Source organism: Stylophora pistillata, chromosome 2 (genome assembly GCF_964205215.1).
Source record: "Stylophora pistillata chromosome 2, jaStyPist1.2, whole genome shotgun sequence".
Classification (NCBI taxonomy): Eukaryota; Metazoa; Cnidaria; class Anthozoa; order Scleractinia; family Pocilloporidae; genus Stylophora; species Stylophora pistillata.
The window spans coordinates 28,718,688-28,731,714 of NC_142520.1; the positions used below are offsets into that span (position 1 = coordinate 28,718,688).

The 13,027-nt window shown below is 39.9% G+C and overlaps 2 protein-coding genes across 15 annotated transcripts in view; one reads left to right on the forward strand and one right to left on the reverse strand.

The window, feature by feature from the left end:
- The window catches only part of LOC148738207 (uncharacterized), a 214,876-nt gene that overhangs the window by 47,719 nt on the left and 154,130 nt on the right, over window positions 1-13,027 (reverse strand). The window lies entirely within an intron of this gene.
- Window positions 1-13,027, forward strand: part of LOC148738213 (uncharacterized) — a 29,645-nt gene that overhangs the window by 10,676 nt on the left and 5,942 nt on the right. For all 8 annotated transcript variants that reach the window (XM_088750133.1, XM_088750135.1, XM_088750136.1 and 5 more), the window contains 2 exons: window positions 364-431; window positions 12,831-12,959. In XM_088750133.1, coding sequence (XP_088606259.1) covers window positions 364-431; window positions 12,831-12,959 — 197 coding nt within the window. The remainder of the gene's footprint in view (window positions 1-363; window positions 432-12,830; window positions 12,960-13,027) is intronic.

Sequence of the window (13,027 nt, forward strand, 5' to 3'; positions counted from 1 at the left end):
CACGAGTAAATTGTGCAAAGGCTAACAAAGCCCGTAGGGCGCGTGGAGTTTGTAGTCTTCAAAAAATTCACGAGTGCTGGTTTATCACAAATGGTTTATAAGGAAAGGTGATGCCAACAATCACTGTGCTGAACATCATCGACTTACTGGTCCGGTTTTTGTTACATTTCTTTACCGGCGTGTATTTCCTACTCGGTCTGGAGTCTTAATTTTATTTTGACCACTTTCGTAATTAGAGAGTACCATAGTTGACTATAAAAGTACAACTTATGAGTGTTTTTTAGTATATCCAATGGGTAGAATAATAATCATTAATTATTAACTACAATTATAATTGTAAATAACCAATTTCCTCTTTTTAAGGGGCCAGTGCATGTGTCCAGCTTCACTTCTATCAAGAAGCCATCGACTGGTGTCAGAAAGGATTGACAGTATCCTTTGACGAATTAGTAATTAACAATTATTCCAAGAGCGCGCGTTGGATATGAGATGATAGATAGCCAACGAGGCGCGTAGCGCCGAGTTAGCTATAATCGTCTCCTATCCAACAAGCGCGAGTGGAATAATTGTTTTATTAAGAACGTTAAATTAAATTATTAAATTTTATTAAATTTTTAGCTCCCTTTTAATTTTAAGCTGACACATACGCTTACCATATTTGTAGATTATGGTATATTGGCTGATATACCATAATGGCTAAACCAATAAAAAGTCTTGAATTACATTATCCAATGATCTAGTTTTTAATAATTAACAATTATTCCACGAGCGCGCGTTGGATATAAGATGATAGATGGCCAACCAGGTGCGTAGCGCCGAGTTGGCTATAATCATCTCTTATCCAACAAGCGCGAGTGGAATAGTTGTTTTATTAAAAACATTAAATTAAATTATTAGATTTTATTAAATTTTTAGCTCCCTTTTAATTTTAAGCTGAGACGTATGCTTGCCATATTTGTAGATTATGGTATATTGGCTGATATACCATAATGGCTAAGCCAATAAAAAGTCTTGAATTGCATTATCCAATGATCTAGTTTTTAATAAAAGGTCATATTGCAGATGGAGATTTACTCAGTTACCTGAGTCAAAAAGTGTAAAGTAGACGGTTCGCATATGATGTTGAATGCGATGAGTATAAAGACGCAGGTTATACAGTAACTTGTATTTTAGACGGTATACATGTCCGACAACATATTCCGCTTGAGTGTCATTGTCAGAGAAAACCAAGCAATGCCAAAAGATGGGGGTTGGCCAATTTTCCTGAAACTCGCAGCATTTAAAACCTATCTGATAAGATTGAGATTCGTGGTATTTAGACGAATGTCAAGCTTTTCACTCCCGAGATTGACCACCTCTCCACTTTTGCCCCTGGGCCCCTAAAATCACTCGAAAAAGGTCAACTTGTGAGTGTTATAAATAAATCTTCCCAACACATCTTGTATGCAGTAATTTTCTTTTTTTAAGCTTATCTACCGCATTTTAACATGATGGGTGCTTTAAAACAAATTTTAAGTCAAATGACTGTTTTTCCAAAGCTTTGTAATCTTGGCAGGTAGCTTGTGCCTAGCCACATAACGGATTTCTGGGATTTTGAAATCATTTTTTTTCAAAATTGCGGTTATTTCTTTTTTTTTATTCTGTACCATTCCATAACAATCCGTACCCTTTTTTATCAATAACAATAATTTATTGATAGGCACAAGAGACTCCTTTGACACAATTTCTGTTTAAAAATGTCCAAAATCGCTTTTTAATTTTTCCCCGCGAAATTAAATTACGCGGAAATTGTACACAATAAATGACATTGCAGTATGCAAGCACTTTTTTCCGGTGATGTAAAGTATCATATGATCAATATCTAATTCGTGTAAATAAACCGAAATATCATCCAAAGTTGTATGACACAGACGTATCCCAATTCACGATTTAGGTCCTTTTTACTTAACTCCTTGCGCCATTTCTTTTGTTAAAGAAATGGAACAATCTTGTCTTCGTTACATAGAGTGTACTAAACCACGTAAACATGCTGCACTGAAAAGCAGTTAGAAAGACGTTAGGCAATGTGCACTTTTAAAAAATTAGTCTTTTTAGTAGTCATATCTTTCTCAAGTGACCCTATTACAAAATGAAATGGGAAAAATGTCCTAGAACAGTTATAAACTGTATATGGATACGTCGATCGCGGCTGTCAACACTTAACTACTTATAAGTACCATTTATACAAATTTAACATGCTTATTTTTGATATGAGCAAGACTTAGCGTAAGCATTAAGTGGCTCGGTGTAAGCCCGTTTTCTTGAATAGCTACTGGCTGTTTGCAGCTCTAACGCCGTGCAGGTCTCCCTCAACTGTGCTACCTTCAGCGAACTGAGCTTTCCGGCCTGCAAAAGTGCGCAAACGTTTACTGCTCCGACCTGAATAGGGTGTTCAGAACTTTCCATATCCTTGTGCACTTCTTGGCGTATCGCCTGAATAGAGTCCTCTGATTGAAGGGCTTCAAGGTCTTCATCTGCAAACTCTTCCTCTTGGTTCTCATCAGGCAGCCTTTCGCGCTGTATCGCGGACGTTCGTGAAAAAAAGTTCCTTATTTGTTGGGCGGTCCTCCATTCCTCCGGCTTAAATTGTAGCTTTCCACTACCATCCCTAACACAGTTCATCTCTCTGGCCACTTGAGCTGGATCGGCCTTTTGCCCCACAGCAGCACCTTGGCTGAATTTCTGTATAAGAAAGAACTTTACTTTCTCTTCCATTCTTGGAACCCTCTTAGTCGTTTTCAGAGCCCAGCCCTCACTCCGACATTCCATGGTTTTTGAAAGTCCTGCTTCCTCAAAACCAATGCGTTGTGTTTCCCCTATCGCCACATGTACCTCTGTAACTCGGCTGGCCTACTTCTTTCTTGCTGTGTCCTAAACGGACTCACAATCAGCTGCACACACATGTTTTCCGGCGTCCATGTGGACCCCCGCCTCCAGCTGAGTCTTAAATGTCAGCACACAGATGCTCTCATAGCAAAAAAATATTTCGCCTCTTAGAGTTGGCGTATGGCTTACTGAACCAAGGTTGGTGCTACGTGGACTGAACTCCTTCAGAACTTTCGAACCAGTTTCGCCCTGTGAAACAACTTCTAAGTAACTATAAGACAAAAATCTGCCAGGCCCATCGTTCAATGCTCGCTAAACGCGTATTCCTTTCTTCTTAAAATAAAAGTTATTTAGGGGATTGATGCCTTGTATTTTGTTAGCAGTACTTTCTTTGGTGGGGTCTACTTGAACAACAGCTGCCCTGACTCCTTTTACCCCTCCATTCGACTCGAGCGCCGTCTTCATGTCTTCTGCAGTGATGACCCATCGTCGTACATGTGCCTTCATTTGTGCCGTCTTTCGATCTCAAATGTCTTTTCCTGACGAAGGCTCTGAGGAATTATAACGCAGTACCTTTACACTGGTTCATTGTCTAATGAGTGGAAAACTGAGAAAAAGGAATCCGCTATGGTAACAACCTGCCGAACGAATAATCAATGATGAGTCGAAAGTTAAATCCAGATAATAGTAGTGTATAACTTATGTGTTCTTCTATTTATTGTCATGTGTTTCTGTTTCTTTATTGTATCTCATACTGTCATTTCTGCTTTACTGATTTAATATCTAGTTTCTGTTTCTTGTATATTTATTGAATCTTTTGTTGAGCCGAATTTTATTTTAGATGTCTTAACGTCCACACACTACCCGCCGAGACTAGCTCTGCTATTTGTGGGTAGTGTGTCAATATGCTAAGTGTCATGTCATTTCTGATTACAATAAAATACAATACAATATAATACAATACCTGCGTTATCAGATCTCAGATAGGCATTCTCAATTTGGGGTGACTCTTTCTTCACGGTTTTCAGGAGATGTTCTATAATTGAGGATACAGCGAAGCTGTTCTGCGTGCAGTTATCAAATATATGAACAAAGCATTCAACTTGAAATGTCTGCACCTGCTTCGTGATCAGAGCGCTCACATGCCAACTGCGGCCTCTTTTTCCGAAGAACTCACCCATCCGCTCTCTGTAACGTTTTGGGAAGTATTTCATGGCCCAGTCCATCACGACTAAACATAATTTCAAATCAAGCTGATGAAGAACATATTGCTTTCCCTCTTCTTGTTTTACAGTGCGAGGCAAATGCGTCTACCAATCCCGGATAGACATCATGCATAGTTCGCATTCGTGGCTTAACTGCCATCTCTGCCCTTTTGAAATTTTAACACGATTTATCTCAGATTCAATTTCCTTGAAAAGTTCCTCAAGGGACTCACATTTCTCACAGTTGATGTCAAGTTCGTGCTCATATGTACCCTGCCAGTTGGTGTGACTTGGGTCACTCAGTGCATATTTATTGCGGTGATCAGCACAGGTTTCCTCTCGGCCAACGTGAGAATGGTGTTGTTTAGTATCTGCCTTTTCATTTGCTGTTCTTCAATTTCATCAGACAATATGCTGATTTCCGCCTCTGGAACGCTTTGTTGGGATGATTGGGACGATGTCGTACAACGCTCTTCCACATCATCTGATGTTAACAAAAGGTACTAATCTTCTTCCTGATGTGGCTGTGCAAAGACATCTGGTTGAACAGCTGGCCCAACTACAGACTGAAATTTAAAAAAAAAGGGATATTTACTATACTTGAATTGTTTCTTTATTTTGTGACGAGGTTCCTGTGGATGTAAGGATACAGAAAACCCGTTCTCAATAAACTGAATCTTCCAAAATGTATATTTCTGTTATCCAAACTGACTCCTCAGTCCTTTAATAGTTCGGCTGATATCAGAAAAGTATGCAAGATGAAGGAGTGAAAGCTGTCTCGGTTCTACCGATCCCAGCATACATTTTATGCTTTATTATCTGTCAGCTATATATCGTGGGCAGGTAAAAAAGCCTTTTGAGTGTCGCTTGACCTGTTTGCAGTTTCTTCATCGCGCAGTCGGTAATGCTTTCTTCGACATTAGCTAAAACAAAAAATGTAACAAAACATAAGATTTCGGCAGAATTTATTTAATCCAGTTGACGTATATAGTACATGTACATAAAGGGAGCTTAGTTGACAATAAAAGAAATGTATTTTGTATTCTCAGTTTTTCCACTCTAGGTATGATTTGTTCACTCCTCTACTAGTTACAGGGTTTTCAGTCCGATTTTTACTGTACTTAAGGAGACTTTTACATCTGTTTCCTTGTAGCTACAGAAATGGTGCATTAATTTATTATGTCACAGTAACCAAAATTTAGCTACCGTATATATCTAAAGGTGACCCAGTTTTACCTTTAAAGTTCTACTTTTTAAAGATTTGAAATAAACGTAAAGTTTGATTGAAGTTTAACTCTGGGTATCTTAATCCTCAAGATCACAGAATGCATCGGAAGTAAACAGATTGAAGAAAAAAAAAAAGGAATCACTGATAGCAAAAACGAAAAGAAGGCCGGACTTTATCTTTGTAGTATGAGTATTATCCAGGGTCACAAGTAGATAATTGCAGTACTTTTAACCTTAATCTCAACACGGATGATCGTTGTATACTGCGCCAGCGCTAGTTCCTGACCCTCCTCCTTAGGGCACTTTTCCATTTTATTGAGGTTCGTGTAGGATTACACTTGGAAAAGGACCTTGGCCAAATGTGAACAGAATGCATTGGCTTGGGCCTCGTCAGGAAAAAAATTATGAAAGAAACGAGTGATTATGACTGTGAATCAATTCAATTTGGTGACGATTTCCACATTGCCATGTGGAAATCGTCACCAAATTGAAATAGCACACTAATTACTTTTTGCAGTGAAATATACCCATACCTGGTATGGTTTTTGCTAGTGATAAAATCTTACTGAAACGATTTGAGAATATTTTTCGTGGCCAACACCGTTCTATGAAGAGTAAAAATACAGTCTTCCCAATATAAAGATTAATAGATGGATGTCTTTTTGTATCTTTAGTCAACACGTAGTTTGTGGAAAAAGATTGAAATGTTCCACAACACATTCGTCACGGTTTATACTGAGTGTTTATATCATTAACGTCACGATAAAAACACGGCGCAATTATAGAAATGTTTACGGAACAAAACAAAACTTCCTGTATTAAGGCAAATCTACGCAAGTTCAAATCGCCCTTGACACAAAAGCTCGCCAACCTCTCTGGTATGTTTCGCGTTTGTAAAATTATATCTAGTGCAGCTTTTGGGTCGACTATAGGTTGGACGTTCTAAAACTCGTAACAGTGTGATGTTAAATGCAAATTAAGCCATAAATACTAAAAGAATCTTTGGCATGATATTTAAGTAAATTTTACTTACCAGATCCTATAGACCACTTTCATAAATGGCTGCTGGATTAATATTCTTTTGTTTAAATTTAAATTAGCCCTTCTGGCCTCGTTCTCCAGTACAAAATTCAAAGGAATACATTATCTCAAGCGAGGCCAGAAGGGCTAATTTGAATTTAAACAAAAGAATATTAATCCGGCAGCCATTTATGAAAGTGGTCTATTGGTACTACAATATTATGTGAAACAAATATTTCCTTTGATACCGTGAAATTGACACGACGTGGGTCCTTTACTTGTTTACGTTGACCCTCTTGCAATGGTTAGAAACTTCAATCTAGTCCAAAAAAAGAAAAACGATTTTTTTTGGCCTCTGAAGGTGGGAAGTGACCTTAAGTCAAATCATAACAATGTAAAATACACAGTTTACGTTCATGACCAGGCAATAATCCGTAGCTCTTATCCCGGAAGCATTTTTGCAGGAAATATTCATGTAATTTCTGTCAGGTAAGCTGTGTTCATGCGTATATTTTTTATACATTATGAGCTTCAAATTAATTGTAAGTACAGTATTGAAGTTTCCTTGTTCGTAGACTGAATTATATGAAAACAAAATGATTAAAAATGAAGTTTCATTAAAAAGTAGAATATTTTACAACTGATCAATTTTGGCAGAAAAATAGCCCTAAGAGCAACCTTGAACCTTTTTAAGAAATAATTGTGTCAAAGGAGTTTCTTGTGCCTATCAATAAATTCTTGGTAGTCATTGGGAAAGGTATGGACCGTTCTAAAATGGTATTGAATAGGAAATAAAAAACCGCACTTTAAATAAATTGTTTTAAAGCACCCATAATGTTAAGAATGAGGTAGATAAGCCTCTTAAAAGCTGATTCACCGTAAGTTTGTCGGGAATATACATTTTCAGTACCGCAAAGTTAGCCTTTTGTCGAGTGATTTAAAGGGCCCTCAGCGCCAAAAAGTAGAGGGGTGGTCAATCTCGGGAGTGAAAAGCCTGACTTTCGTCTAAATACCACGAATCTTAATCTTACATCTTACACCATCAACCTTATTTTTTAATTTCTAAAAAAAAATTTTAAATATAGACTAGTGAGCGTTTCGTCTAACTGTCGTAGACTTCTTCAGGGAGTTTTACAAGTATAAACGCCTGTATTTATAAGCCAAAGTTACAGGGGCCGATGACTGTAAAGGCTTAACCGGACTTACGAACAGGAACAGGCGAAGTTGTGAAAAATTTAACACGTGTAAAGCCTGGTTTAGATATAATCGCAGACGATCGCAGGTGATCGCACAATCGCTGAAACCACTCAACCCAAGAGCGCGAATCGCTTGTTCAGGATCGCAGCCTGTCGCAGCGATCGATCATCGACGCCAAGGACGCCGAACTTTTAATAGGTGTTAGCATTCTGCTTCTGTTGTCTCTACTTCAACGGAGATTCGCTGCTAGGTCGAAGAAGAAATGTTGCTTCTGGGTGCGAAAAGTCTTAAAGCGATTGAACAAACAATCGTATTGTCTAATTTCTTCCCTGGACTGTTCCGTGTCAATTTCACCTTCCATCTTGTCAAAACACCGTGTGATACACGAGTAAAGTTTGATAAACAATCGGTTGTCACGGCATCATGCCGCTTGCAGTGCTGTATGCTGGAAAACATAGCATTATGGGACACATTTCAATCGCATGATCAGAGAACTTTGTTCACATTGATCCCACTCGATAAGAGACGATCGCAATCGATCGCACGAATAGAACATGGTTCTATTCCTGCGATGGCGATTCGCACACGATCGCAGAGCTGTTCACATATAATCGCAGACGATCGCTGGCGATCGAGTGCTATCGTCTGCGATCATATGTGAACCAGGCTTAAGGCAAGGTGAGAAAAATATCTTGGGGGCCACAGTTGTAGCTAAAACCCTGGCCCCCAAAAAACTTACTTACATAGATTAGCTATTGTCACAGTTTTCTTGTAACACACAGTACAATATAAGTCTGCCAGAATATTACTGATAACCTTCTTAATACGGGCATGACTGCAGTTGAACGTAGTCTTGAAGACAGGAGTCCTGCGTGGCCGAGATCTATGTTTAGGTGGCCGGGAGATCCATTTCTCCCTGTCATGGTAACGCATACCGTGAAACAGCGGCAGTAAAAACTTAAATGGATAGCCTCTAAGTTGCAGTCGCTTCCAAAACTGATCCCTAGTCTCGAAGAAAGACTTAAGGAAGAACTGTTTCTAGCATATCTCATAAGCTCCCCTTTTATAAAAGCTTTCTTGTTGTTAGAGGGGTGAAACGACTCGAATGGTATGTAGAGACATTTGTTAAGAGCCTTGTGGTACGTAGAAAATTGCAGCACGCTTGGGAAATTATCCTTAAACAGACAAATATCTAGAAAAAAAAGGCTACTGTCGCTGATACAATGTGTAAGCTTGACTCGATCATTTTTGGTATTAAGAGCACCAAGAAATTTCAGGAGGGTATCCCTGGGTCCACACCAAATAGCAAAAATGTCATCAATGAAACGCCTGTAGAGCACGAGAAATTGAGAGTACTGTTCCACAATATCTTTTTCGTGATTATACATAAAGCGTTTGCGACTGCGACGGCAAAAGGAGTGCCCATAGCAATACCAAACATTTGGTGAAAAATATCCGGACTGAATTCAGATGATAAATAGTTATTGTCGAATACAATTCTGGCAAGCTCAGTCAGTAGTGGAGTTTCGGGAGCCCTTGCTTCGCCAAGGAGCAAGTCGAGAGCCACAAAGGCTTTTTTAGTGTCTACGTTGGGATGTCACGATGCAAAAATCGCGGTGAGAAGAAGACAGCTTGATTTAGGCAAGACTGTGCTCTCAAGTAATTGAATAAGCTCACAAGAATCCCTAACGACCGTAGGCAAATGTATAACGGGCCTAATAAGCTCCTCAACAAAAATACTAATTGGCCTAGTGATATATGAATGGGAAGCAGCAATTAGTCTTCCCATCATGGGGTCTTTATGAACTTTAGGGATGATGTAGAACTTAGCCGGGTTTATAAAATTATCGAAACTACGCAAAAGCGAGCAACATTAGCGGATATAAATCTGCTGTAAATAGACATGAGCCTTTCGCGAGAATTAATTACATAAGTACGATTAGCATACCAATCCTGTTGCGTGACTTTGCGGTATGACAGCTCGTCATGCAAATGTCTGAGTATCTCCGCTTCAACGCAGTCCGTTGACAGAAGAGCTGGTCCAGGGTTTTTACCCGTGGGCAGAATTTTAATGCCAGGATTGGATTTCAACTCGTGGAGGTCTTCTCGCTCTTGCTTCGAGAGATTGTTTCTCCAGTGCGGCTTTTCAGCCTAGATGCTCTTTTGTAACTCTTTGCGAAGCGCGTAGAGTTTGTCTTTAAGATGTGGGTTTTCCCTCAATGGAATACAGCCAGTTGGAACGTACAATCTGGGATTGAAATCACTGCTGTGAGGTTGTTTGGAAAACTTATCTTGGAGGCAAACTCTTCGGCAAAGTCTTGAATTTGCTGGTCGAACTGAGGAACAGTCGGAGGTCGCAGGGAAGGTCTGAACTTCAGGCCTAGGCCCAGAACTTTGGAGTGCAGCTTAGTCAGCTCAACAAAGGTAAAGTTGTGGATTTCCGAGTTTCGCGGAAGCAGGTCAAATAGTGGTCGATTTGCCATCTTAAATAACCATCTCTGGAGTGTAGAACGTCTGTCTATTTTACGTGGCTTGAACCTTTGCCTCGGGCGTTTTTTGACGGCGTTCGAGAATTGTTAGAACTTGATCTTGACCTCTGGCGTTGGTTGGCCTTTCGGTGTTCGGGTCGGCTTTTCCGCGGGCACTGATTTTTTATCATTGCGCTTGGCACCGGTTTTAGTATTTTGCTTTCCATGAGGACTGGAGTGAACGATAGATACTTTGCGCTGTCGACTTGTGTCGACTCGGTTTGTTGTGCCAGAGGAAGACGGAGTTCGTTTCGAACGATCTCTCGGATCGAAGTTTCCGAAGGCACGAAACCCTCGCTAATGTCCATGTGAACAAGACTTTTATGTTTTTCCTTGCGGTCAATCTCCGCTTGAAGAGCTTTAGAAGCTCTAAAGACTACACTGTCTTTAGAAAGCTCTTCTGCGAAGGCTGAAGCGGCGACACAGAGGCTGCTAACCTGGTCTTCCGAGCTCAACCTTCCATCGCGCAATCGTCCCTTCGGTATTTGCAGTAGTGGAACGAACGGTCTCCTGATGGACTTTCACTTCAGCGCAGAGATGATCTTTAGCAGCTTCCAACAGCTTCAATTCTGCCTCGCGAACAATGTCGTCAAATATGGCTTGAGGCTCGTCAACATTATGTCCTTTGGCTTCTTGGATTTTCTTGATCCTAAGACCAGATGGAGTAGTGCCTTGGCCCGCGTGAGTCTTTAGCAGTTTGATTCTAGCCTGGAGAGAGGAGTAGGCTTTCTCGGCATCTGCTTGCATTCAAACTGTCCTTTGGAGAATGGTTTCGATAGTGGGGTCGAGTCTGGAGTAACTGCTTACTGGACGTGGTAGCTCTGGATCAAACAAGGCTGAAGATCGGCGGCGTTTTGGTCCGGAGCGACTGTCACCAGTTTTCTTCGCCATCTGGCTTCTTCTAGTATTGACTTGAACAATTTCTTAAACATAGACTAGTGAGCAGCACTTCTGCGAACAGTAGTTGTAAAACTTCTTTTATTTTCCGACGCGTTTCGTCTAACTGTCGTAGACTTCTCCAGAGCTAAAACCGTGGCCCCCATATTATTTTTCTCACCTTGCCTTACACGTGTTAACTTTTTCACAGATTTTCCCAACTTCCCCCGTTCCTGTTCGTAAGTCCGGCCAAGCCTTTACGGTCATCGGCCCCTGTAACTTTGGCTTATAAATACAGGCGTTTAGTTATACCTGTAAAACTCCCTGAAGAAGTCTACGAAAGTTAGACTAAACGCGTCTGAAAATAAAAGAAGTTTCACAACTATTGTTCGCAGAAGTACTGCTCACTAGTCTATATTTAAAAAAAATTAATTAAAAACATGTACATCTCATTTACCAAGCTTTAATAAAACCTCACTTTGATTACTGTGACATTGTTTGGGGTAGCTGAGGGAAAACGCTACAAGAAAAACTGCGGAATAGAGCAGCCCGTATGTTGATATTCTCTAACTATAATGCTGATGCAACTGAGCTACTCGAGCTTTTAGGGTGGAAAAATCTTGCACGCCAGCAGGAAAGTCATAAAGCCATCGTGATGTATAGATGTCTACACGGGCTAGCTCCAGAGTATCTGTATTCAAAGTTTACGTGGCGTGACTCTGCTTATGACCTCAGGGACTCTGAAAGTAAGCTTAATGTTCCCTTGCCGTGCACTAATTATTACAGAAAAAGCTTTGGCTACAATGGTGCCACATTATGGAGCAGTCTACCATGCAATATAAGGAACACAGAGTCTCTAGGGCTATTTAAGGTTATTGTGCACCTTTAGGGGTGTCCCGCGTGCAAGCGATGTAGCGCGTCTGGTTTAAGCTATAGATATCTAAACCCCATATCAAATTAAAGCTTATAGGACTGGCTATCAGACTATGCCAAAATTTTTTTAAAAAATTAATTGTCGAATTTTTTCACGACTCATAAATGCGAGCGCCCGAATCACCTTTTAAGAGCTACAGGTCAAAGGGAATTTGTTCAATTGCTCTCAAATTTTGACAGTCGCTAGTTTTGCATATAAACAACAAAATGATTGTTCGAATGTTTTATTTCTAAATACAATTTTTTCAAGAGCGATTTTTGTACGATCACTCCACATTTTTTTAATCCTATTTCAAAAATGTTCTGTAACTTTTCACTGAAATTGAATATGGCAAATCGCAAACACCGTTTTTAGTGCTTTGGCCCCGGAAACGGTGGAACACATTACATAAGCAAAAACAAAATTCGCTTTGACATGTAACGTTCAAAAGGTGATTCGGGCACTCGCATGTAGAGGTTGTGAAAAATTCGACCATTAATTTTTATCAAAACTTTTGGTGTAGTCTGCAGCTGATAGCCAGTCCTATAAACTTTAATTTGATACCGGAGTTTAGATATCTACAGTTTAAAGCGGACGCGCTACATCGCTTGCACGCGAGACACTCCTAAAGGTGCACGGTAACCTTAAACGTAAGATCAACGACATTCTTCAAGTCCAACGCACGGCATTCACGGAAAACAGCTTTTAGTGTTATAGTATGCAGTTTGAACTCTAAATATCTTGAAGGATATAGTGGTGCTGAAAGCGCCGCTGTTACCGCTGCTGCTGCTTCTATTACTACTGCCATTACCACTACTAGTGATAGAAGTAGTACAAGTTGAAATAGTTCTGGTTTTATTACTTTTAGCTCTCGTGGCTTCTTTTAATTCCATCAGGATGAATGGTAGAATGAGCCTGGTTAAGTTTGTTTTCATTGTGCAAAAGAAAATGAACCGAAACCCCTTTTATGAGACAATTCTTTGACTCGAACTTGTAAAGATTGAGAACAACAAGATGTTACTTGATTTGTGGACTCAATGCGTAAGTGAGCAAACTGATGGAACAGATGAATCAGGAACGAAACAAGAAGTAAAGATTAGCCATGAAAAATACAGCGCAAAAAGCGAGGTTAGTTGACAGTTACGACATTAAAATTTCATTGAAAACAAGAAGTAACATGGAAAAAGACGTTTCAT